Source organism: Mobula hypostoma, chromosome 6 (assembly GCF_963921235.1).
Source record: "Mobula hypostoma chromosome 6, sMobHyp1.1, whole genome shotgun sequence".
NCBI lineage: Eukaryota > Metazoa > Chordata > Chondrichthyes > Myliobatiformes > Myliobatidae > Mobula > Mobula hypostoma.
In genome coordinates this window covers 110,865,985-110,893,944 of record NC_086102.1, presented here as the reverse complement: position 1 = coordinate 110,893,944, position 27,960 = coordinate 110,865,985, and the positions used below count along the sequence as shown (strand labels likewise).

Below are 27,960 nucleotides of genomic sequence, written 5' to 3'. Positions count from 1 at the left end.
TGTGGCCGAATTCATTTTTTCCAAGGTTCACTATCAAGCTGGCTTCAGACAGCCGTGTTAAATTGCCAATACACACCTCTGTGTTCATCAGCCCTTTAGTCACTGAATTACTCAAAAAATATGGGTGTTGTTTACTTGGCCGCCCTATTGTAACCACAATCACCCAACGTCCCAGTTCTTTGCATTTCCTCGGGACAATCAAACACATGGGTGCGAGTCGTTTAATTACTCCTTCAGGGATTAAGGGAGAGACCTTATCAGTAGACCTGGCCAAAACAATAGCCTTCTCCCATCTGACCGATCCCATCCTAATCTTTTCAAAATGGTTTTTTCCTCTTAGCAGGGGGCCCCTAGCTTCATTGATTTCCACGCTAACACCGACTAGGTTTGTTAGCATATCAAAAGCCGGTGACCGTCTCAGTTCGCGTCGGTCATGATCAATAACATTTTTCCCCCTGGGCAGCCGGTAACTCTCTTTCATGATTCCACCAACTGTTTCCTCCAGCACCGCAAAATGTCCACCGGAGGGTACCTCGTGGGCCATGTTAAAAACCTCATCCCCATAACTCTTTTGCACCACCCCCCACTCCTCATCTGCGGATGCTGTACTTGATTTCCCTTTCTTCCTTAGCACCTCCTCATCCGCACAATAGCTTGTCAAGGCTGTGTCAGAGAGAGCGGTCTCGGCAAAAACCATCAGCCCCTCGTCTCGCTCCTGCGTCTGCACAAATTCTTTCCTGGCTACTGCTACGTCCGTCCCAGCTCCCTCACTACCTCTTATCTCACTACACCCTGTCTCATACAAGGTTGGCAGAAATGTTTCAGCCAAATTCACCATCGCGGGCGGGGCCTCCATGCTGGCAGGCTGACCCGTCAATCTCACGACTGGGAACACGATTCCTCCGGCGATGTCATTACCGAGCAAGACTTCCACGTCTTTCATCGGTAATTCGGACCTCACCCCGATCGTGACTAGTCCAGAGACCAGGTTGCTCTGTAAATGTATCTGGTGCAAAGGGACTGACTCTGTCCCTTCCCCAACACCTTTGACCTCTACCTCCCCAGTCTGGGTCTCTGAGCTAAACTCTAATACACTCTTCAGTATTAGTGACTGACACGCTCCCGTGTCTCTCCAGATCCGCACTGGAACTGGTTTTAACCCCTCCTTCACTGACACCAGTCCGGCCGAGATAAACCTCTCGCGCCCTTCCTGGACTTTTTCAGACCTGTCCTTCCCTAGCGGTTCGCTTAACAGCTCGATACAGCCATTCAAAATTTCCGCTTTTCCTTTCCCCGTCTCCTTCCTTGGGGCAAAGCACCTGGACGCAAAGTGTCCGACTTTCCCACAATTATAACAGACGACCCCAGGAGACTTCCGACCAGACTGCTCCCGGTCTACCTTATCCTTTTCACTAGTCCCCGGCTTACTTTCTGACTTTTCCGGCGGACTCTCCCCTCCGTCCTGACCACCCTTCTGGTAGCCTTTACTCGGGGCAACCTTCATTTTATGCGTCAACGCATACTCATCCGCTAACTTAGCAGTTGCGGCTAACGTGGCTGCCTCTTTCTCATCGAGGTAGGGTCTCATACCCTCAGGGACACAACCTTTAAACTGCTCAATCAGAACCAGTTGCAGCAGTCTGTCGTAATCCCCCTCTACCCCTTTCGAGGCGCACCAACGCTCACAATATATTTGCATCTCACGAGCAAACTCCAAATACGTGCGGTCCCACCGCTTCCTCGCATTCCGGAACCTCTGCCGGTATGCCTCCGGGACCAACTCATAAATCCTGAGGATGGCCTCTTTCACCACCTCATACCTCTGGGCATCTTCCGCGGATAAAGCTGAGTAAGCTTGTTGGGCCTTCCCTTTCAGTACACTCTGAAGTAAGACAACCCACTTATCCCTCGGCCATTCCTGACTTATGGCCACTTTTTCGAAATGGAGAAAGTACCGATCCACATCGGTATCGTCAAATGGGGGAACCAGCCTAACCTCCTGGGTCGCCCGGAACCCTCCACCTTGGTTCGGCACGAGCCCCTGCTCGGCCCTTATCTTTAACTTCTCCAGCTCAAATTCCCTTTCCCTCTGTTTCTCCTCTCTCTCCAACTGTCTGTCCCTCTCTCTCTCTTCTCTCTCCAACTGTCTGTCCCTCTCTCTCTCTTCTCTCTCCAACTGTCTGTCCCTCTCCTGCCTTTCTACCTCTCTCTCTTTCTCCTGCCTTTCTAACTCTCTCTCTTTCTCCTGCCTTTCTAACTGCCGTACCCGGAACTCGTGCTCGAGTCTCAGTTTTTCAAGCTGTACCTGTACCGCGTCTCCAGCAGGTTTTTCAATAGACACCACCCCCAGCTCACCTTGGGGAAACACACCTTTAGATACATAGTGTTCTACAATAGCTCTGTGTATCTCCTCTCTCCTCATTGTCGACTTCACCTTAGCAAGATTCACCCATTTTGCCACAGCTATCAATTCCGATTTCCTGGCATCCTCTAATGCCTCCAAGGTCGGCGCCTTTATAAATTCCTCAACCTCCATTTCTGCTGTTTGTCTTTTCTTTCTTTCGGGAATTTTAACCCAATCAATTTACTCCGTCCCAAATTTAGCGTTCAAAATCGCGGACGAGAACCCCACTTATGTTACGTACCCCGTAACTGGGTTGCCAAACCAGCAGAAATGGATCACTCAGTTGGAGTCTGGAGTACTAGAACTAAGAAAGTTTTATTAAAGAAACAAGCAACACAGTAATCGAAAGGATAATAAATGCAACAATTCAACAATGATAACCACACATGTGCACAGAATTAAGATAACAGCATCAATCAAGCTCTATCGTTGTCTAGGGGTAAATGACCAATTTCAAAATGACTCAAAGTTCAGTCCAGTTTGTAGTTCAGTTCGCAGTAATCGTTGTCATGGCGATGGACAAGGTGGGGAAGAGAGACATAGAATAGGAACAACTCATCATTCAGCACAGCTTCACTCACAGACCAGCGAGATGGCTCACAAACAGCATTTGGGCGGGTCCTTGGTGATGTCACCTGAGGTCACCGACTGTGACCCCTCCTCCAGATGCGGTCGATCCTCTGCAGTGAACCCGGCACCCAGGCAAGGGCGGACACACACCGGGTTCCCGCTGATCGTACCTTTCCACCCTTGTCGTTGTCCGGTACTTCTCACCCACTCGTGAGAGGCGCACCGCTTCCAGGGTCTCGTTACCTCGGGTGGCGTGTGTGTCTGTCTTAGCGAACCTGTCCCTTTTTATCCCCCTGCTGGGGTATCGCCTGTCCATCACTTCAAACAGTTCAGGGTTCAAAGGGGGGAGCCGCTCCAGACAGCTCTCCCTCCCACATCCCTTCATTACACATCTCCAGACGCTGCTCCATTGTTCCTTATCTCTCCTTCCCCTGAGGGCAGGTGGCAGACCAACTGCTGATGCCACTGATGCTAGCCCAGGCCAGCAAACATCTTAATTTTTATGTGTATTCTCGTAACACTTCCCCCCTTTAAGGATTTTTACCGGGAGGTAAAAATTACAAACATGACTACATTATCTGATACATACACAATATACATCTTTAACAGTTCTTTAGCTAATACAGAGAATTTGAAGCTGTCAACACCTTGACAGACAGTCATCACATTTTCTGTTCCTTTTACACGTGTTATTAATAATCCCTTAGACCAGGCTCCAACTCAGCAAACTTCATAGTGGCCAAAAACACTGATGAATTGCGACCAATGTAACCTCTCATTTGGTTTTGTCCCGGACCACAACAACAAGGGTCGTCCCATTCCGACTCAATTTTCCCTCGCAAGGGCTTAGTAGGAGGGGGACGGGTATTGACCGCAGAGTTATTGCAAAACTTCCTGCAGTACCCCACCATCTCCAAAAGCCTTCTGAGGGCCCTCTTGTCTGTCGGGGTTGGGAGGTCAGCGATAGCCTGCACTGTAGCTTGCATCACTGCCAGCTGCCCCTGTGTCACCACAATTCCCAGGTAAGTGACATTCGTGTGGCCGAATTCATTTTTTCCAAGGTTCACTATCAAGCTGGCTTCAGACAGCCGTGTTAAATTGCCAATACACACCTCTGTGTTCATCAGCCCTTTAGTCACTGAATTACTCAAAAAATATGGGTGTTGTTTACTTGGCCGCCCTATTGTAACCACAATCACCCAACGTCCCAGTTCTTTGCATTTCCTCGGGACAATCAAACACATGGGTGCGAGTCGTTTAATTACTCCTTCAGGGATTAAGGGAGAGACCTTATCAGTAGACCTGGCCAAAACAATAGCCTTCTCCCATCTGACCGATCCCATCCTAATCTTTTCAAAATGGTTTTTTCCTCTTAGCAGGGGGCCCCTAGCTTCATTGATTTCCACGCTAACACCGACTAGGTTTGTTAGCATATCAAAAGCCGGTGACCGTCTCAGTTCGCGTCGGTCATGATCAATAACATTTTTCCCCCTGGGCAGCCGGTAACTCTCTTTCATGATTCCACCAACTGTTTCCTCCAGCACCGCAAAATGTCAACCGGAGGGTACCTCGTGGGCCATGTTAAAAACCTCATCCCCATAACTCTTTTGCACCACCCCCCACTCCTCATCTGCGGATGCTGTACTTGATTTCCCTTTCTTCCTTAGCACCTCCTCATCCGCACAATAGCTTGTCAAGGCTGTGTCAGAGAGAGCGGTCTCGGCAAAAACCATCAGCCCCTCGTCTCGCTCCTGCGTCTGCACAAATTCTTTCCTGGCTACTGCTACGTCCGTCCCAGCTCCCTCACTACCTCTTATCTCACTACACCCTGTCTCATACAAGGTTGGCAGAAATGTTTCAGCCAAATTCACCATCGCGGGCGGGGCCTCCATGCTGGCAGGCTGACCCGTCAATCTCACGACTGGGAACACGATTCCTCCGGCGATGTCATTACCGAGCAAGACTTCCACGTCTTTCATCGGTAATTCGGACCTCACCCCGATCGTGACTAGTCCAGAGACCAGGTTGCTCTGTAAATGTATCTGGTGCAAAGGGACTGACTCTGTCCCTTCCCCAACACCTTTGACCTCTACCTCCCCAGTCTGGGTCTCTGAGCTAAACTCTAATACACTCTTCAGTATTAGTGACTGACACGCTCCCGTGTCTCTCCAGATCCGCACTGGAACTGGTTTTAACCCCTCCTTCACTGACACCAGTCCGGCCGAGATAAACCTCTCGCGCCCTTCCTGGACTTTTTCAGACCTGTCCTTCCCTAGCGGTTCGCTTAACAGCTCGATACAGCCATTCAAAATTTCCGCTTTTCCTTTCCCCGTCTCCTTCCTTGGGGCAAAGCACCTGGACGCAAAGTGTCCGACTTTCCCACAATTATAACAGACGACCCCAGGAGACTTCCGACCAGACTGCTCCCGGTCTACCTTATCCTTTTCACTAGTCCCCGGCTTACTTTCTGACTTTTCCGGCGGACTCTCCCCTCCGTCCTGACCACCCTTCTGGTAGCCTTTACTCGGGGCAACCTTCATTTTATGCGTCAACGCATACTCATCCGCTAACTTAGCAGTTGCGGCTAACGTGGCTGCCTCTTTCTCATCGAGGTAGGGTCTCATACCCTCAGGGACACAACCTTTAAACTGCTCAATCAGAACCAGTTGCAGCAGTCTGTCGTAATCCCCCTCTACCCCTTTCGAGGCGCACCAACGCTCACAATATATTTGCATCTCACGAGCAAACTCCAAATACGTGCGGTCCCACCGCTTCCTCGCATTCCGGAACCTCTGCCGGTATGCCTCCGGGACCAACTCATAAATCCTGAGGATGGCCTCTTTCACCACCTCATACCTCTGGGCATCTTCCGCGGATAAAGCTGAGTAAGCTTGTTGGGCCTTCCCTTTCAGTACACTCTGAAGTAAGACAACCCACTTATCCCTCGGCCATTCCTGACTTATGGCCACTTTTTCGAAATGGAGAAAGTACCGATCCACATCGGTATCGTCAAATGGGGGAACCAGCCTAACCTCCTGGGTCGCCCGGAACCCTCCACCTTGGTTCGGCACGAGCCCCTGCTCGGCCCTTATCTTTAACTTCTCCAGCTCAAATTCCCTTTCCCTCTGTTTCTCCTCTCTCTCCAACTGTCTGTCCCTCTCTCTCTCTTCTCTCTCCAACTGTCTGTCCCTCTCTCTCTCTTCTCTCTCCAACTGTCTGTCCCTCTCCTGCCTTTCTACCTCTCTCTCTTTCTCCTGCCTTTCTAACTCTCTCTCTTTCTCCTGCCTTTCTAACTGCCGTACCCGGAACTCGTGCTCGAGTCTCAGTTTTTCAAGCTGTACCTGTACCGCGTCTCCAGCAGGTTTTTCAATAGACACCACCCCCAGCTCACCTTGGGGAAACACACCTTTAGATACATAGTGTTCTACAATAGCTCTGTGTATCTCCTCTCTCCTCATTGTCGACTTCACCTTAGCAAGATTCACCCATTTTGCCACAGCTATCAATTCCGATTTCCTGGCATCCTCTAATGCCTCCAAGGTCGGCGCCTTTATAAATTCCTCAACCTCCATTTCTGCTGTTTGTCTTTTCTTTCTTTCGGGAATTTTAACCCAATCAATTTACTCCGTCCCAAATTTAGCGTTCAAAATCGCGGACGAGAACCCCACTTATGTTACGTACCCCGTAACTGGGTTGCCAAACCAGCAGAAATGGATCACTCAGTTGGAGTCTGGAGTACTAGAACTAAGAAAGTTTTATTAAAGAAACAAGCAACACAGTAATCGAAAGGATAATAAATGCAACAATTCAACAATGATAACCACACATGTGCACAGAATTAAGATAACAGCATCAATCAAGCTCTATCGTTGTCTAGGGGTAAATGACCAATTTCAAAATGACTCAAAGTTCAGTCCAGTTTGTAGTTCAGTTCGCAGTAATCGTTGTCATGGCGATGGACAAGGTGGGGAAGAGAGACATAGAATAGGAACAACTCATCATTCAGCACAGCTTCACTCACAGACCAGCGAGATGGCTCACAAACAGCATTTGGGCGGGTCCTTGGTGATGTCACCTGAGGTCACCGACTGTGACCCCTCCTCCAGATGCGGTCGATCCTCTGCAGTGAACCCGGCACCCAGGCAAGGGCGGACACACACCGGGTTCCCGCTGATCGTACCTTTCCACCCTTGTCGTTGTCCGGTACTTCTCACCCACTCGTGAGAGGCGCACCGCTTCCAGGGTCTCGTTACCTCGGGTGGCGTGTGTGTCTGTCTTAGCGAACCTGTCCCTTTTTATCCCCCTGCTGGGGTATCGCCTGTCCATCACTTCAAACAGTTCAGGGTTCAAAGGGGGGAGCCGCTCCAGACAGCTCTCCCTCCCACATCCCTTCATTACACATCTCCAGACGCTGCTCCATTGTTCCTTATCTCTCCTTCCCCTGAGGGCAGGTGGCAGACCAACTGCTGATGCCACTGATGCTAGCCCAGGCCAGCAAACATCTTAATTTTTATGTGTATTCTCGTAACACTTCCCCCCTTTAAGGATTTTTACCGGGAGGTAAAAATTACAAACATGACTACATTATCTGATACATACACAATATACATCTTTAACAGTTCTTTAGCTAATACAGAGAATTTGAAGCTGTCAACACCTTGACAGACAGTCATCACATTTTCTGTTCCTTTTACACGTGTTATTAATAATCCCTTAGACCAGGCTCCAACTCAGCAAACTTCATAGTGGCCAAAAACACTGATGAATTGCGACCAATGTAACCTCTCATTTGGTTTTGTCCCGGACCACAACAACAAGGGTCGTCCCATTCCGACTCAATTTTCCCTCGCAAGGGCTTAGTAGGAGGGGGACGGGTATTGACCGCAGAGTTATTGCAAAACTTCCTGCAGTACCCCACCATCTCCAAAAGCCTTCTGAGGGCCCTCTTGTCTGTCGGGGTTGGGAGGTCAGCGATAGCCTGCACTGTAGCTTGCATCACTGCCAGCTGCCCCTGTGTCACCACAATTCCCAGGTAAGTGACATTCGTGTGGCCGAATTCATTTTTTCCAAGGTTCACTATCAAGCTGGCTTCAGACAGCCGTGTTAAATTGCCAATACACACCTCTGTGTTCATCAGCCCTTTAGTCACTGAATTACTCAAAAAATATGGGTGTTGTTTACTTGGCCGCCCTATTGTAACCACAATCACCCAACGTCCCAGTTCTTTGCATTTCCTCGGGACAATCAAACACATGGGTGCGAGTCGTTTAATTACTCCTTCAGGGATTAAGGGAGAGACCTTATCAGTAGACCTGGCCAAAACAATAGCCTTCTCCCATCTGACCGATCCCATCCTAATCTTTTCAAAATGGTTTTTTCCTCTTAGCAGGGGGCCCCTAGCTTCATTGATTTCCACGCTAACACCGACTAGGTTTGTTAGCATATCAAAAGCCGGTGACCGTCTCAGTTCGCGTCGGTCATGATCAATAACATTTTTCCCCCTGGGCAGCCGGTAACTCTCTTTCATGATTCCACCAACTGTTTCCTCCAGCACCGCAAAATGTCCACCGGAGGGTACCTCGTGGGCCATGTTAAAAACCTCATCCCCATAACTCTTTTGCACCACCCCCCACTCCTCATCTGCGGATGCTGTACTTGATTTCCCTTTCTTCCTTAGCACCTCCTCATCCGCACAATAGCTTGTCAAGGCTGTGTCAGAGAGAGCGGTCTCGGCAAAAACCATCAGCCCCTCGTCTCGCTCCTGCGTCTGCACAAATTCTTTCCTGGCTACTGCTACGTCCGTCCCAGCTCCCTCACTACCTCTTATCTCACTACACCCTGTCTCATACAAGGTTGGCAGAAATGTTTCAGCCAAATTCACCATCGCGGGCGGGGCCTCCATGCTGGCAGGCTGACCCGTCAATCTCACGACTGGGAACACGATTCCTCCGGCGATGTCATTACCGAGCAAGACTTCCACGTCTTTCATCGGTAATTCGGACCTCACCCCGATCGTGACTAGTCCAGAGACCAGGTTGCTCTGTAAATGTATCTGGTGCAAAGGGACTGACTCTGTCCCTTCCCCAACACCTTTGACCTCTACCTCCCCAGTCTGGGTCTCTGAGCTAAACTCTAATACACTCTTCAGTATTAGTGACTGACACGCTCCCGTGTCTCTCCAGATCCGCACTGGAACTGGTTTTAACCCCTCCTTCACTGACACCAGTCCGGCCGAGATAAACCTCTCGCGCCCTTCCTGGACTTTTTCAGACCTGTCCTTCCCTAGCGGTTCGCTTAACAGCTCGATACAGCCATTCAAAATTTCCGCTTTTCCTTTCCCCGTCTCCTTCCTTGGGGCAAAGCACCTGGACGCAAAGTGTCCGACTTTCCCACAATTATAACAGACGACCCCAGGAGACTTCCGACCAGACTGCTCCCGGTCTACCTTATCCTTTTCACTAGTCCCCGGCTTACTTTCTGACTTTTCCGGCGGACTCTCCCCTCCGTCCTGACCACCCTTCTGGTAGCCTTTACTCGGGGCAACCTTCATTTTATGCGTCAACGCATACTCATCCGCTAACTTAGCAGTTGCGGCTAACGTGGCTGCCTCTTTCTCATCGAGGTAGGGTCTCATACCCTCAGGGACACAACCTTTAAACTGCTCAATCAGAACCAGTTGCAGCAGTCTGTCGTAATCCCCCTCTACCCCTTTCGAGGCGCACCAACGCTCACAATATATTTGCATCTCACGAGCAAACTCCAAATACGTGCGGTCCCACCGCTTCCTCGCATTCCGGAACCTCTGCCGGTATGCCTCCGGGACCAACTCATAAATCCTGAGGATGGCCTCTTTCACCACCTCATACCTCTGGGCATCTTCCGCGGATAAAGCTGAGTAAGCTTGTTGGGCCTTCCCTTTCAGTACACTCTGAAGTAAGACAACCCACTTATCCCTCGGCCATTCCTGACTTATGGCCACTTTTTCGAAATGGAGAAAGTACCGATCCACATCGGTATCGTCAAATGGGGGAACCAGCCTAACCTCCTGGGTCGCCCGGAACCCTCCACCTTGGTTCGGCACGAGCCCCTGCTCGGCCCTTATCTTTAACTTCTCCAGCTCAAATTCCCTTTCCCTCTGTTTCTCCTCTCTCTCCAACTGTCTGTCCCTCTCTCTCTCTTCTCTCTCCAACTGTCTGTCCCTCTCTCTCTCTTCTCTCTCCAACTGTCTGTCCCTCTCCTGCCTTTCTACCTCTCTCTCTTTCTCCTGCCTTTCTAACTCTCTCTCTTTCTCCTGCCTTTCTAACTGCCGTACCCGGAACTCGTGCTCGAGTCTCAGTTTTTCAAGCTGTACCTGTACCGCGTCTCCAGCAGGTTTTTCAATAGACACCACCCCCAGCTCACCTTGGGGAAACACACCTTTAGATACATAGTGTTCTACAATAGCTCTGTGTATCTCCTCTCTCCTCATTGTCGACTTCACCTTAGCAAGATTCACCCATTTTGCCACAGCTATCAATTCCGATTTCCTGGCATCCTCTAATGCCTCCAAGGTCGGCGCCTTTATAAATTCCTCAACCTCCATTTCTGCTGTTTGTCTTTTCTTTCTTTCGGGAATTTTAACCCAATCAATTTACTCCGTCCCAAATTTAGCGTTCAAAATCGCGGACGAGAACCCCACTTATGTTACGTACCCCGTAACTGGGTTGCCAAACCAGCAGAAATGGATCACTCAGTTGGAGTCTGGAGTACTAGAACTAAGAAAGTTTTATTAAAGAAACAAGCAACACAGTAATCGAAAGGATAATAAATGCAACAATTCAACAATGATAACCACACATGTGCACAGAATTAAGATAACAGCATCAATCAAGCTCTATCGTTGTCTAGGGGTAAATGACCAATTTCAAAATGACTCAAAGTTCAGTCCAGTTTGTAGTTCAGTTCGCAGTAATCGTTGTCATGGCGATGGACAAGGTGGGGAAGAGAGACATAGAATAGGAACAACTCATCATTCAGCACAGCTTCACTCACAGACCAGCGAGATGGCTCACAAACAGCATTTGGGCGGGTCCTTGGTGATGTCACCTGAGGTCACCGACTGTGACCCCTCCTCCAGATGCGGTCGATCCTCTGCAGTGAACCCGGCACCCAGGCAAGGGCGGACACACACCGGGTTCCCGCTGATCGTACCTTTCCACCCTTGTCGTTGTCCGGTACTTCTCACCCACTCGTGAGAGGCGCACCGCTTCCAGGGTCTCGTTACCTCGGGTGGCGTGTGTGTCTGTCTTAGCGAACCTGTCCCTTTTTATCCCCCTGCTGGGGTATCGCCTGTCCATCACTTCAAACAGTTCAGGGTTCAAAGGGGGGAGCCGCTCCAGACAGCTCTCCCTCCCACATCCCTTCATTACACATCTCCAGACGCTGCTCCATTGTTCCTTATCTCTCCTTCCCCTGAGGGCAGGTGGCAGACCAACTGCTGATGCCACTGATGCTAGCCCAGGCCAGCAAACATCTTAATTTTTATGTGTATTCTCGTAACACTTCCCCCCTTTAAGGATTTTTACCGGGAGGTAAAAATTACAAACATGACTACATTATCTGATACATACACAATATACATCTTTAACAGTTCTTTAGCTAATACAGAGAATTTGAAGCTGTCAACACCTTGACAGACAGTCATCACATTTTCTGTTCCTTTTACACGTGTTATTAATAATCCCTTAGACCAGGCTCCAACTCAGCAAACTTCATAGTGGCCAAAAACACTGATGAATTGCGACCAATGTAACCTCTCATTTGGTTTTGTCCCGGACCACAACAACAAGGGTCGTCCCATTCCGACTCAATTTTCCCTCGCAAGGGCTTAGTAGGAGGGGGACGGGTATTGACCGCAGAGTTATTGCAAAACTTCCTGCAGTACCCCACCATCTCCAAAAGCCTTCTGAGGGCCCTCTTGTCTGTCGGGGTTGGGAGGTCAGCGATAGCCTGCACTGTAGCTTGCATCACTGCCAGCTGCCCCTGTGTCACCACAATTCCCAGGTAAGTGACATTCGTGTGGCCGAATTCATTTTTTCCAAGGTTCACTATCAAGCTGGCTTCAGACAGCCGTGTTAAATTGCCAATACACACCTCTGTGTTCATCAGCCCTTTAGTCACTGAATTACTCAAAAAATATGGGTGTTGTTTACTTGGCCGCCCTATTGTAACCACAATCACCCAACGTCCCAGTTCTTTGCATTTCCTCGGGACAATCAAACACATGGGTGCGAGTCGTTTAATTACTCCTTCAGGGATTAAGGGAGAGACCTTATCAGTAGACCTGGCCAAAACAATAGCCTTCTCCCATCTGACCGATCCCATCCTAATCTTTTCAAAATGGTTTTTTCCTCTTAGCAGGGGGCCCCTAGCTTCATTGATTTCCACGCTAACACCGACTAGGTTTGTTAGCATATCAAAAGCCGGTGACCGTCTCAGTTCGCGTCGGTCATGATCAATAACATTTTTCCCCCTGGGCAGCCGGTAACTCTCTTTCATGATTCCACCAACTGTTTCCTCCAGCACCGCAAAATGTCCACCGGAGGGTACCTCGTGGGCCATGTTAAAAACCTCATCCCCATAACTCTTTTGCACCACCCCCCACTCCTCATCTGCGGATGCTGTACTTGATTTCCCTTTCTTCCTTAGCACCTCCTCATCCGCACAATAGCTTGTCAAGGCTGTGTCAGAGAGAGCGGTCTCGGCAAAAACCATCAGCCCCTCGTCTCGCTCCTGCGTCTGCACAAATTCTTTCCTGGCTACTGCTACGTCCGTCCCAGCTCCCTCACTACCTCTTATCTCACTACACCCTGTCTCATACAAGGTTGGCAGAAATGTTTCAGCCAAATTCACCATCGCGGGCGGGGCCTCCATGCTGGCAGGCTGACCCGTCAATCTCACGACTGGGAACACGATTCCTCCGGCGATGTCATTACCGAGCAAGACTTCCACGTCTTTCATCGGTAATTCGGACCTCACCCCGATCGTGACTAGTCCAGAGACCAGGTTGCTCTGTAAATGTATCTGGTGCAAAGGGACTGACTCTGTCCCTTCCCCAACACCTTTGACCTCTACCTCCCCAGTCTGGGTCTCTGAGCTAAACTCTAATACACTCTTCAGTATTAGTGACTGACACGCTCCCGTGTCTCTCCAGATCCGCACTGGAACTGGTTTTAACCCCTCCTTCACTGACACCAGTCCGGCCGAGATAAACCTCTCGCGCCCTTCCTGGACTTTTTCAGACCTGTCCTTCCCTAGCGGTTCGCTTAACAGCTCGATACAGCCATTCAAAATTTCCGCTTTTCCTTTCCCCGTCTCCTTCCTTGGGGCAAAGCACCTGGACGCAAAGTGTCCGACTTTCCCACAATTATAACAGACGACCCCAGGAGACTTCCGACCAGACTGCTCCCGGTCTACCTTATCCTTTTCACTAGTCCCCGGCTTACTTTCTGACTTTTCCGGCGGACTCTCCCCTCCGTCCTGACCACCCTTCTGGTAGCCTTTACTCGGGGCAACCTTCATTTTATGCGTCAACGCATACTCATCCGCTAACTTAGCAGTTGCGGCTAACGTGGCTGCCTCTTTCTCATCGAGGTAGGGTCTCATACCCTCAGGGACACAACCTTTAAACTGCTCAATCAGAACCAGTTGCAGCAGTCTGTCGTAATCCCCCTCTACCCCTTTCGAGGCGCACCAACGCTCACAATATATTTGCATCTCACGAGCAAACTCCAAATACGTGCGGTCCCACCGCTTCCTCGCATTCCGGAACCTCTGCCGGTATGCCTCCGGGACCAACTCATAAATCCTGAGGATGGCCTCTTTCACCACCTCATACCTCTGGGCATCTTCCGCGGATAAAGCTGAGTAAGCTTGTTGGGCCTTCCCTTTCAGTACACTCTGAAGTAAGACAACCCACTTATCCCTCGGCCATTCCTGACTTATGGCCACTTTTTCGAAATGGAGAAAGTACCGATCCACATCGGTATCGTCAAATGGGGGAACCAGCCTAACCTCCTGGGTCGCCCGGAACCCTCCACCTTGGTTCGGCACGAGCCCCTGCTCGGCCCTTATCTTTAACTTCTCCAGCTCAAATTCCCTTTCCCTCTGTTTCTCCTCTCTCTCCAACTGTCTGTCCCTCTCTCTCTCTTCTCTCTCCAACTGTCTGTCCCTCTCTCTCTCTTCTCTCTCCAACTGTCTGTCCCTCTCCTGCCTTTCTACCTCTCTCTCTTTCTCCTGCCTTTCTAACTCTCTCTCTTTCTCCTGCCTTTCTAACTGCCGTACCCGGAACTCGTGCTCGAGTCTCAGTTTTTCAAGCTGTACCTGTACCGCGTCTCCAGCAGGTTTTTCAATAGACACCACCCCCAGCTCACCTTGGGGAAACACACCTTTAGATACATAGTGTTCTACAATAGCTCTGTGTATCTCCTCTCTCCTCATTGTCGACTTCACCTTAGCAAGATTCACCCATTTTGCCACAGCTATCAATTCCGATTTCCTGGCATCCTCTAATGCCTCCAAGGTCGGCGCCTTTATAAATTCCTCAACCTCCATTTCTGCTGTTTGTCTTTTCTTTCTTTCGGGAATTTTAACCCAATCAATTTACTCCGTCCCAAATTTAGCGTTCAAAATCGCGGACGAGAACCCCACTTATGTTACGTACCCCGTAACTGGGTTGCCAAACCAGCAGAAATGGATCACTCAGTTGGAGTCTGGAGTACTAGAACTAAGAAAGTTTTATTAAAGAAACAAGCAACACAGTAATCGAAAGGATAATAAATGCAACAATTCAACAATGATAACCACACATGTGCACAGAATTAAGATAACAGCATCAATCAAGCTCTATCGTTGTCTAGGGGTAAATGACCAATTTCAAAATGACTCAAAGTTCAGTCCAGTTTGTAGTTCAGTTCGCAGTAATCGTTGTCATGGCGATGGACAAGGTGGGGAAGAGAGACATAGAATAGGAACAACTCATCATTCAGAACGGCTTCACTCACAGACCAGCGAGATGGCTCACAAACAGCATTTGGGCGGGTCCTTGGTGATGTCACCTGAGGTCACCGACTGTGACCCCTCCTCCAGATGCGGTCGATCCTCTGCAGTGAACCCGGCACCCAGGCAAGGGCGGACACACACCGGGTTCCCGCTGATCGTACCTTTCCACCCTTGTCGTTGTCCGGTACTTCTCACCCACTCGTGAGAAGCGCACCGCTTCCAGGGTCTCGTTACCTCGGGTGGCGTGTGACCCTGTCTTAGCGAACCTGTCCCTTTTTATCCCCCTGCTGGGGTATCGCCTGTCCATCACTTCAAACAGTTCAGGGTTCAAAGGGGGGAGCCGCTCCAGACAGCTCTCCCTCCCACATCCCTTCATTACACATCTCCAGACGCTGCTCCATTGTTCCTTATCTCTCCTTCCCCTGAGGGCAGGTGGCAGACCAACTGCTGATGCCACTGATGCTAGCCCAGGCCAGCAAACATCTTAATTTTTATGTGTATTCTCGTAACACTAGGTATACATGGAGAGGTGGTAAATTGGATTAGACATTGGCTCGATGGAAGAAGCCAGAGAGTGGTGGTAGAGAATTGCTTCCCTGAGTGGAGGCCTGTGACTAGTGGTGTGCCACAGGGATCAGTGCTGGGTCCATTGTTATTTGTCATTTATATCAATGATCTGGATGATAATGTGGTAAATTGGATCAGCAAGTTTGCTGATGATACAAAGATTGGAGGTGTAGTAGACAGTGAGGAAGGTTTTCAGAGCCTGCAGAGGGGCTTGGACCAGCTGGAAAAATGGGCTGAAAAATGGCAGATGGAGTTTAATACTGACAAGTGTGAGGTATTGCACGTTGGAAGGACAAACCAACGTAGAACATACAGGGTAAGGCACTGAGGAGTGCAGTGGAACAGAGGGATCTGGGAATACAGATACAAAATTCCCTAAAAGTGTCGTCACAGGTAGATAAGGTCGTAAAGAGAGCTTCTGGTACATTGGCCTTTATTAATCGAAGTATTGAGTATAAGAGCTGGAATGTTATGATGAGGTTGTATAAGGCATTGGTGAGACCGAATCTGGAGTATTGTGTTCAGTTTTGGTCACCAAATTACAGGAAGGATATAAATAAGGTTGAAAGAGTGCAGAGAAGGTTTACAAGGAAGTTGCCGGGACTTGAGAAACTCAGTTACAGAGAAAGGTTGAATAGGTTAGGACTTTATTCCCTGGAGCGTAGAAGAATGAGGGGAGATTTAATAGAGGTATATAAAATTATGATGGGTATAGATAGAGTGAATGCAAGCAGGCTTTTTCCACTGAGGCAAGGGAAGAAAAAAACCAGAGGACATGGGTTAAGGGTGAGGGGGGGAAAGTTTAAAGGGAACATTAGTGGGGGCTTCTTCACACAGAGAGTGGTGGGAGTATGGAATGAGCTGCCAGACGAGGTGGTAAATGCAGGTTCTTTTTTAACATTTAAAAATAAATTGGACAGATACATGGATGGGAGGTGTATGGAGGGATATGGTCCGTGTGCAGGTCAGTGGGACTAGGCAGAAAATGGTTCGGCACAGCCAAGAAGGGCCAAAGGGCCTGTTTCTGTGCTGTAGCTTCTATGGTTTCTATGGTCTTCTGGGGGCAGCCCATGAGTGTCACCCCACTTCCGGTGCCAATAGAGCATGCCTGTAACTTACTAACCGGCCGTCTTTGGAATGTGGGGGGAAACCAGTGCACCCAGAGGAATCCCACCCGTCACAAGAAGAACGTACAAACTCCTTTGAGACAACAGTGGGAATCGAACAGTGCTCCTACAGCTGGGTCTGCAAAGCGATCGCACTGCCCGCTATGCTAACATTCAATGTATGTTTCAGTGTTTTAATGTACATAAGACAAATAAAGCTAATCTTTCAAAAAGGTCCGGGCATGGCTTTGTCACGTTAGCAGTTGGGTGTGCCAGAGGGAGCCGTCTGCCTCATCCAGTATCAATATCAGTAACTCAGGTGAAAATACAAAGGGCAATGCCTCCTACGTAATGAAAAGCTCAGTAAATACGTGAGATTAAAGGATATAAAAACACCTTCCTACAGGGGGTGGCAAGTCTTTGGAAACCTCTAATCTGTAGGAGGTCGAAAAAGTCAGCAGCAAAGAGACAGTGGGGAATGGAGGCTGTCCAAGATGAGACCCAGGGATAGCAGGGAGTGTAGTGGGACTGAGTGGCCTACTACTTATGCTTTATGTATACTTCAAGCGATTGCATTTGGAAACAAACTATTGTTGGACTCTGACATTTTTAATCTAAGGTTCTTTCAGGTAAGAGGCAGAAAACTCGTTTCACGATTGTTTTTATTAAGCATAGATAGAACAAAGACAGTTGAAAATGGACAGTAAAAGAGGTCTAGTAAGTGAAGGGAGATAGAAGCAAACAAACAAAAGGAGAAGATAGCATTCCCCTGTGGTCAGCTATTTTACACTCCATTGATAACAAAAATTCCATTCAAATTCACAGCTAAGAGCCAGCCAATCAGAAAGCTCTTATTTAAATAATGTAGCACCAAGAGAAGCTTCCAGATCTTTCCAGAATCATACAAATGTCACCACTTATGAGCACACTGAACAACTGCATGTGCATACTATGATTACTAGGAAGCATACTAAACTGTTACTTGTATATAAGTAATTATATAAAATATAAGCAGACAATCAGTTGTTAAACTGTAAAGTAACAGTCAGATGAACATTATTTTCATCACCAAACTGCAGATCTTTAGAGAATGTGTTAAGGAACTGGAACTGCAGCTGAATGACCTTCAACTTGTATGGGAAAATAAGGAGGTGATAGATAGGAGCCACAAGGAGGTAGTCACTCCTAAATTGCAGGAAGCAGGTACCTGGGTGACTGTCAGGAGAGGGAATGGGAGTAGGCAGCCAGTGCAGAGTTCCCCTGTGGACATTCCCCTCAATAGTAGGTACATTGCTTTGGATACTGTTGGGGACAACTAACTACCAGAGGAAAGCCGCAGTAACCAGATCTCTGGCACTGAATCTGTCTCTGAGGCTCAAAAGCAAAGGGGGAGAAGAGGAGTTCAGTAGTGATAGGGGATTCCATAATGAGAGGAGCAGGAAGCAGATTCTGTGGATGTGAAAGAAACATCCTAATGCTACTTTGCCTCCTAGGTGCCAGGGCCAGGGATGTTTTGGATTGGGTCCACCGCTCTCCAAGTGGGGTGGGGGGGCGGGTGAATAGCCGGAAGTTGTGATACATATTGGTACTAATGACAAAGGTAGGAAAAGGGAGGAGGTCCTGAAGAGAGGCTATAAGGATTTAGGTAGAACACTGAAAAGCAGGACCTCCAGGATAGTAATCTCTGGATTGTTGTCTGTGCCACGTGCCAGAGAGGCTAATAGGATAATTGGCAGATAAATGTATAGCTGAAGAATTGGTGCAAGGGGCAGAGTTTCAGATTTCTGGATCTTCTGGGAAGGTATGGTCTGTACAAAAAGCAGGAGTTACTCAAGTGGGAGCAATACCCTGGAAGGCAGGTTTGCTAGAACTGTGGGGGAAGGTTTAAATTAATTTGGCAGGGGGATGGAAACAAGAGTGATAGGGCTGAGGATGGGGCAGTTGATAGATTTAGTGTGTAGTGAGACTGTGAGGAAGGACAGGCAGATGTTAGGGCAAAATCGTAGTCAGTGGGAGTTAAAGTGTAACAGAAGGCCAGAATCAAAAAGGATGACAGATACAAGACTGAAGGTGTTATATTTGAATGCACACAATATACAGAATAAGGTGATGGGGTGGGGAGGTTCTGTTGGTAACAAATGAAATCAAATCCTTAGAAAGACATGACATAGGATTGGAAGGTGTAGAATTGTTGTGGGTAGAGTTAAGAAACTGTAAGGATAAAAAGACTCTGATTGGAGTTATATACAGGCCTTCGAACTGAAGCTAGGAGGTAGGCTACAAATTACAAAGGGAAATCGAAAAGGCATATAAAAAGAGCAATGTTGTGATAGTCATGGAAGACGTCAATATGCAGGTAGATTGGGAAAATCATGTCAGTACTGGATCCCAGGAGAGGGAATTTGTTGAAAGCCTACGAAATTCCATTTTGAGGCAGCTTGAGTCCAAAAGGGGAATGACATTCTGTATTGGGGGTTATGTAATAATCCAGATTTGATTAGGGAGTTAAGGTAAAGGAAACTTTAGGAAGCAATGATCATAACATGATAGAATTCACCCTGCAGTTTGAGAAAGCTAAAATCAGTTATATCAGTATTATAGTGGAGTAAAAGGAATCACAGAGGCATGAGAGAGGAGATGGCCAAAGTTGATTGGAAGGGGACACTAGCAGTGATGACGGCAGAGCAGCAATGGCTGGAGCTTCTGGGGAAAATTCAGAAGGGGCAGGAAAGATAAATCCCAAAGATGAAATATTCTGAAGGGAGGATGAGGTGATTATGACTAATGGATGAAGTCAAAGGAGACAGCATAAAAGCAAAAAAGAGGGCATATAATACAACAAAAATTACTGGGAAAGTAAAGGATTGGGAAGTTTTTAAAATTAAACAGCAGATAACTAAAAATCCAAAGAGAGAGTAAAGATGAAATATGAAGATAAGCTAGCCAATAATATAAAAGAGGATAACAAGGTTTTTCAGATATATAAAGAGTAAAAGAGAGATGGGAATGGATATCCGATTGCTGGAAAATGGCACTGGAGAGGTGCTAATGGAGTATAAAGAAATGGCAGATGAACTTGATAAGCTTTTTGCATCAGTCTTCACTGCAGAAGACAATCACAGGATGCCAGAAATTCGAGAGTGTCAGGGGCAGGATTGAATGTTGTTGCTATTACAAAGGAGAAGATGCTTGGGAAGCTGGAAGGTTTGAAGGTTGATAAAAGTCACTTGGACTCAATAGACTACACCCCCCCCAGGGTTCTGAAAGAGGTGGCTGAAGAAATTGTGGAGGCATTAGTAATGATCTTTCAAGAATGACTAGATTCTGGAATGGTTCCAGAGGAATGGAATACTGCAAATGTCACTCCAGTATTGCAGAAGAGAGAGTGGAAAGGGAATTATAGGCAAGTTAGCCTGACTTCAGTGGCTGGGAAGATGTTGGAGTCTATTATTAAGGATGAAGTTTCAGAGTTGTTGGAGACACATGATAAAATAGGCCAAAGTCAGCATGGTTTCCTTAAGGGGAAATCTTTCCTGACAAATCTGTTGGAATTCTTTGAGGAAATAACAACCAGGATAGACAAAGGAGAATTGGTGGATGCTGATTATTGGATTTTCAGGCCTTAGCAAGATAAGAACCCTTGGAATTACAGGAAAGATACTGCCATGGATTGAAGATTGGATGACGGGCAGGGGGAAAAGAGTCAGAATAAATGGGGCCTTTTCTGGTTGGCTGCCAGTGAGTAGTAGTGTGTCACGGGGTTAGGAGTAGAGACCGCTTCTTTTCACGTTATATGTCAATGATGTGGTTAAAGGAATTGATGGCTTTGTGGCCAAGTTTTCAGACAATGCATAGATAGGTGAAGGGGCAGGTAGTGTTGAGGAAGCAGAGTGTCTGCAGAAGGACTTGAACAGATTAGGAGAATGGATAAAGAAGTGGCAGATGGACTATAGTGTAGCAATTTGAATGGCTAAACACCTCGGCAGAAGGAATAAAGGCATGGACTATATTCTAAATGGGAAAATTTAAAAAACAGCGGTGCAAAGGGATTTGGGAGTCCTCATGAAAGATTCCTTAAAGGTTAACTTGCCAGTTAAGTTGGTGGTAAGGAAGGCAAATGCGATGTTAGCATTCATTTTGAGAAGAATAGAGAGGACGTAATGCTGAGGATTAATAAGGAACTGGTCAGACTGCCCTTGGACTACTGTGAGCAGCTTTAGGCCCCTTATCTAAGAAAGGTTGTGCTGGCACTGGAGAGGGTCCAGGAGCAAGTTCAAGAGATTAATCCTGTCGGACAGGGTTAATGTATGAGGAGCATTTGATGGCTCTGGGCCTGTACTCTCTAGAGTTTAGAAGAATGAGGGAGAATCTCACTGAAACCTTTCGAATATTGAAAGGCTTAGATACAGTGGATGTGGAGAGGATGTTTCCTATACTGGGGAAGTCTAGGACCAGAGGACACAGCCTCAGAATTGAGGAACATCTATAGACAGAGGGTGCTAAATCTGTGGAATTCATTGCTACAGACAGCTGTGCAGTCCAAGTCATTGTGTATATTCAAGGCAGAGATTGATAGGTTCTTGATTAATCAGAGTGTCAAGGTTTACAGTACCCTGATCAATGAAGAGTCACATTTAGGGAACTATGCCTCTAATTTCTTCTGTTCTACGACACTCCCCTAGCCCCATCATTCACTGTGTAAATCCTGCCTTGTTCAACTTAGCAAAATGGCTAACATGAGGGGGCATAATTGTAAGGAATTCACAGAAAAGCATGTGTGGGGTGATGTCACTGTTGGGTATCTTTACACAGAGTAGTGAGGGTGTGGAACACCCTGCCAGGGGTGGTGGTCGGGGCAGATACAATACTGTGCAAAAGCCTTGGGCAAATATATATATAGCTCAGGTTTTGCACAGTACTGTATTTGTCAATGTGGAGTGGAGAGTGAGTTAGAAAATCCGAAGGGAGCAAAGGATGTTGGGAATGTCGAGGGCGGAGGGCCACAGGAGGATGTTGGGATGAGGGGTGGCATGTGTGCAGGCACAACCAGCACTGAGACACTAGGCAAAGTCATTTGATTCCAAACAATTGCTTTATTGATCATTACAGAACGTCTCTCTGGTGCTTCCCTCTCCCTTCCCCCTTTCCCAATCATGATTCCCCTCTCCCTGACCCTTCCCACTCTCAGTCCACAACAGAGACCCAAATCAGAATCGGGTTCATCTTCACTCACGTATGTCATGACATTAGTTTTTTTATTGTGACAGCAGTACAGTGCAATACATAAAATTACTACAGTATTATGCACCCTAGATGTATGTACTGTGTCTATGTGGCTAAGACTTTTCAACAATACTGTATGTTAGAGACAGTTACAAGACTCTTGGATAGGCACGTGAATGACTGAGAAATGGAATGCTATGAAGGAGGGAAGGATCAGATTGATCTTATCGGCACAATATTGAGGGCTGACGACCTGGACCATGCTGTAATGTTCTACGTTCCATGTTCTATGTTCTATGTTCTAAATGCAGCACCTTACACTTGCTTGAATTAAATAACATCTGCTACTCCATGGCCCACTTCATCAGTTCATCTAAATCCCCTTTCGCTTGCCAATATAACACCAATTTTAGTGTCATTTGCAAACCTACCAATTCTACCAACTCTGTCCTCATCCAGCATAACACATCAAGAACTGGAGGAACTCAGCAGGCCAACGGCAAAATAGGCAGCTGACATTTCAGCTAAGTTCCTTCATCTGGAGCTTTTTGTGCGTTGCTCCTGATTCTAGCAACTGTGGTCTCTTACATGTACATTCTCATCCAAATAACGGCAATCAGCCATAGATCATCCATGAAATGTATCATCAGATCCCCACCACTCAGCCTGTTGGACCCTAATGCTCTTCACCTCATAGAACATTGAACAGTACAGGCCCTTCAGCCCACAATGTTGTGCCAACATTTTAACCCACTCTAATTCTTCCCTCCTACATAGCCCTCCATTTTTCTATCACTCATGTGCCTATCAAAGAGTCTCTTAAATGTCCCTAATGTATCAGCCTCTACCACTCTGTGTGGAAAAAAAAACTTAACCTCTGACATCTCCTTTATACTTTCCTCCAATCATTTTAAGATTACGACACCTAGTATGAGCCATTTTTGCTCTGGGAAAAAGTCTCTGACTGTTCACTCAATCTACGCCTCTTATCGACTTTTACACCCCTGTCAAGTGTCCCCTCATCCTCCTTCACTCCAACAAGAAAACCCCAGCTCACTCATCCTTTCCTCACAACACTGTTGCCTCTTTAGATTGCTAGCCTCCGTTCCTGCAGGTGTTGGTAGAAAACGTCGGAAACACTCAGAAGTTGGGCAGCACCTGTGGAGAGTGAAACAGAGTGGAGTTAACTGAAATAACTGTTTTACATAGAAACATAGAAAATAGGTGCAGGAGTAGGCCATTCGGCCCTTCGAGCCTGCACCGCCATTTATTATGATCATGGCTGATCATCCAACTCAGAACCCAGCCTTCCCTCCATACCCCCTGACCCCTGTAGCCACAAGGGCCATATCTAACTCCCTCTTAAACATAGCCAATGAACTGGCCTCAACTGTTTGCTGTGGCAGAGAATTCCACAGATTCACCACTCTCTGTGTGAAGAAGTTTTTCCTAATCTCGGTCCTAAAAGGCTTCCCCTCTATCCTCAAACTGTGACCCTCGTTCTGGACTTCCCCAACATCGGGAACAATCTTCCTGCATCTAACCTGTCCAATCCCTTTAGGATCTTATACGTTTCAATCAGATCCCCCCTCAACTAACATATTTTCATCTTGTACTTCATGTTTATTTTTATTTAATTTTCATGTTTGCACTTTATCCCATTACAAAGCACTGTGAACTACACCTCATTTTTGCTGTTTGATCTAGTTTTTAGGAATGGCTGAAAACCCTCCCCCCATTATTTCAATCACCTTAAAATTATTCTCCCTCGCGTTAGCCATTTCTACCCTGGGAAAAGTTTTTGGCTGTCCACTCTATATATGCCTCTAATCATCTCGTAGGTCTCTTGCATTCCTGGTTACAGCTGTATAAATAAGTTAAAGACCATTGCCAGCAGAGGCACCAGTTGAATGAAACCTCAGAAACCACTGGAAAGTACTTTTCACCCGAGATGTTAGCATTGAGTTGAAACGGAAACCAAGTCACTTTAGGAAGTAACGATGAACTTTCTTTCTTCCAGCTGTGGCTGAGCTGTGTGGCATCCGGAGTATGTGGCCCGAAGTTGGGTCAGGACCAACGTTTCACACATGAAATAGTTTCTCACTAAACTTCACAACTCCAAGATCTGCAGGTTGCTGCTTCCAATAGTAACAATTACCTTTCACATTCTTTCTATTCTGTTGCACATTGGTTGTTTGTCAGTCTTTATTTATGTAGAGTTTTTCATAAATTCTCAAAATTACAAGTTTAAAGTAAATTAATTATCAAGGTACATATACGTCACCATATACTACCCTGAGATTCATTTTCTTGCAGGCATCCATAGTAACTAGAAGGAAACACAATAGAATCAATGAAAAACTGAACACTTCTTAGACAGCCAAACCACCAGTGTTTAAAAGACAACAAAACTGTGCAAATACAAAAGAGAAACAAACAAACAAACAAACAAACAAATAAATAAATAAATAAGCATTAGATATTGACAATATGAGTTTTTGCGTCCATGAAGGTGAGTCCATTGGTTGTGGGAACAGTTCTGTGATAGAGTAAGTGAGGAACTGATATGTAATCAGATTAAGGAAATGTGTAAAGATAATAGGGTTGTTGTCATGGGAGATTCCACCTTCCCTAATAGAAACTGGGACCTTCTCAGTGCAAGGGGTTTAAATGGGGCAGAATTTAAGTGCATCCAGGAAGGTTTTTTAAATCAACATGTGGATGATCCAACAAGAGGGTGGGGACATATTGGACCTGGTGCTGGGCAATGAGCCTGGCCAGGTGACTGACCTTTCAGTGGGTGAACAGTTAGGGAATACTGACTACGATTCCTTAAATTTCAGGATAGCTGTGGATAATGTAGGTATGGTCCTTGTGGGATAGTTTTAAATTGCAGTAGGGCAAATTGCGAGGGCGTTAGGCAAGAACTAAGAAGCATTACTTGGGAACACCTTTTTTTCTGGCAAGTCCATATCAGACGTGTGGAGGGTGTTTAAAGATCAATTGTACAGGGTACAGGAAAGCTATGTTCCTGTTAGAAGGAAGGACAGGGATGGAAAGATGAGAGAACCTTGGATGTCCAAAGAGGTGATGAATTTAGTCACGAAGAGAAAGGAAAAGGTTGTAAAGTTTTCAAAGTCAGGATCAAACAGAGCACATGAGAGTATAAAGAAGTCAGAAAAGAACTAAAGAAGGGAATTAGGAAAGCCAGGAGGGGCCATGAATAGTCCTTGGCAGGTAGGATTAAGGTGAATCCCAAGGCATTCTATACATATATCAAGAGCAAGAGGCTAACCAGAGGGATGCCAGTAGACTATGGCAGGGTCTAAATGAGATCACTGGGCGCAAAGAAAAGGCTGGGAATATCAATAACTGTGGCGCTTCTCTTCCTGACAATCTTAACGTACTCTACGCAAGATTCGAACAGAAGAGAAGCGTCCCGCTCCCTCCGGATGAACCGGACCTGGTGGCATCGAGATTCATCGTCACAGAGGAGGACGTTAGAAGGACCTTCCTGAAGATAAATCCAAGGAAGGCGACGGGCCCAGATGGCGTCCCAGGACGGGTTCGCTGGGCCTGTGCAAGCGAGCTAGCTGGAGTGTTTGCTGACATCTTCAACTGCTCCTTGCTTCAGTCTAAGATCCCCTCGTGTTTTAAGAAGGCAACGATAATCCCAGTGCCGAAGAAGAGCAAGGTGACATGCCTGAATGACTATCGATCTGTGGCTCTGACATCAATTGCCATGAAGTGCTTCGAGCGATTGGTTATGGCACACATCAACCACAGCCTACCAGTCAACCTCGACGCTTTGCAATTCACCTACCGGAGCAACAGGTCAATGACAGATGCCATCTCTCTGGCCCTACATCCCTCCTTAGAACTCCTGGAGAATAAAGGCAAATACGTAAGGCTCCTTTTCATTGACTACAGCTCTGCCTTTAATACCACCATTCCAAATAAACTGATTCCTAAGCTCCGGAACCTGGGCCTTAGCACTCAGATCTGCAGCTGGATCTTCAATTTCCTCACAGACAGGACCCAGGCTGTAAAAATAGGGGACAAGCTCTCCTCTACAATCACTCTGAGCACCAGTGCCCCACAAGGCTGTGTACTCAGCCCCCTGCTGTACTCACTGTACACCCATGATTGTGTAGCCAAGTTTCCATCAAACTCAATATATAAGTTTGCTGATGACACAACAATTGTAGGCCGTATCTCGGGTAATGATGAGTTTGAGTACAGAGAGGAAATTAAGAAGCTGGTGGCATGGTGCGAAGACAATAACCTATCCCTCAACGTCAGCAAGACAAAGGAATTGGTTGTTGACTTCAGAAGGAGTAGCGGACCACACGACCCAATTTACATTGGTGGTGCGCAAGTGGAACAGGTCAAAAGCTTTAAGTTCCTCAGGGTCAATATCACAAATGACCTGACTTGGTCCAACCAAGCAGAGTCCACTGCCAAGAAGGCCCACCAGTGCCTTTACTTCCTGAGAAAACTAAGGAAATTTGGCCCTAAGATCCTCACTAATTTTTATAGATGCACTGTAGAAAGCATTCTTCTAGGGTGCATCACAACCTGGTATAGAAGTTGTCCTGTCCAAGACCAGAAGAAGCTGCAGAAGATCGTGAACACGGCGCAGCACATCACACAAACCAATCTTCCGTCCTTGGACTCACTTTACACCGCACGCTGTCGGAGCAGTGCTGCCAGGATAATCAAGGACACGACCCACCCAGCCAACATACCTTTCATCCCTCTTCCCTCTGGGAGAAGACTCAGGAGCTTGAAGACTCGCACGGGCAGATTTGGGAACAGCTGCTTTCCAATTGTGATAAGACTGCTGAACGGATCCTGACCCAGATCTGGGCCGTACCCTCCAAATATCCGGACCTGCATCTCGGTTTTTTTGCAATACCTTACTTTCCATTTTTCTATTTTTCTATTTATGATTTATAATTTAAATTTTTAATATTTACTATCGATTTGTAATCCAGGGAGCAGGAAGCGCAGAATCAAATATCGCTGTGATGATTGTACGTTCTAGTATCAATTGCTTGGCGACAATAAAGTATAAAGTAAGTAGGGAAAGGGTGGGACCACTCAAGGAAGAAGGGGGGAACATGTGTTTGGTTGTGGAGAAAGTGAGTGAGGTACTTAGTGAGTACTTTGCTTCAGTGTTTACCAAGGAAAAGGATATAGTGGACCAGGAGATCAGTGTTGAGTGTATAGGTATGTTAGGGCATCTAGAGGTCAGGGAGGAGGAAGTGTTGGGCCTCCTAATGAGTATTAGGGTGGATAAATCCCCAGCACCTGATGGGATTTACCCCAGGTTATTGAAGGAGGTGAGAGATGAGATTGGTGGCCCCTTGACCAGTATCTTCATGTTCTCTCTAGTTACAGGCGAGGTCGCTGAGGACTGGCAAGTGGCTAATGTTGTACCTCTTTTTAAGAAGGGAACAAGGGAACAAAGGAAAATCCTGGGAACTATAGATCATCGAGTCTCACCTCAGTTGTAGGGAAACTGCAGGAGAAAATTCTTGGGGATAGGATATATGAACATCTGGAAACCCATGGAATAATTAGGGAGAGCCAGCATGGCTTTGTGCGTGGCAGGTCGTGCCTTACCAACTTGATTGAGCTTTTTGAAAAGGTGAGAGAGATTGATGAAGGTAGGGCAGTGGATCCTGTCTACATGGATTTTAGTGAGGCATTTGAAAAACCCCTCATGAGAGGCTCATCCAGAAGGTTAAGGTGCATGGGGTCCATGGGGATTCAGAACTGGTTTGCACATAGAAGACAGAGGGTAGTGGTTGAAATGTAGATGAGAGGGTTACTAAGTTTGCAGATGATACCGAAATTGGTGGAGTTGTGGATAGTGTAGAAGACTGGCAAAGAATACAGCACGATATAGATCAGTTGCAGATATGGGCAGTGAAATGGCAGATGGAGTTTAACCCAGATAAATGCGAGTTGTTGCACCTTGGTGGGGCAAGTGCCAGGAGACTGTACACAGTCAAGGGCAAGGTCCTTAGCAGTGTTGCTGAGCAG

At 47.1% G+C, this 27,960-nt stretch overlaps 1 protein-coding gene across 4 annotated transcripts in view; it reads left to right on the top strand.

Moving 5' to 3' along the window:
• LOC134348300 (natural resistance-associated macrophage protein 2-like) overlaps window positions 1-27,960 on the top strand; it is a 123,601-nt gene that overhangs the window by 71,867 nt on the left and 23,774 nt on the right. For 2 of the 4 annotated variants that reach the window (XM_063051463.1, XM_063051460.1), the window contains one exon: window positions 23,930-26,118. In XM_063051463.1, the coding sequence (XP_062907533.1) occupies window positions 23,930-24,016 (87 nt within the window). In that variant the 3' untranslated portion in view covers window positions 24,017-26,118. Of the gene's footprint in view, window positions 1-23,929; window positions 26,119-27,960 lie in introns of those variants that run through there. The other 2 variants (XM_063051462.1, XM_063051461.1) reach the window with 2 other exon arrangements.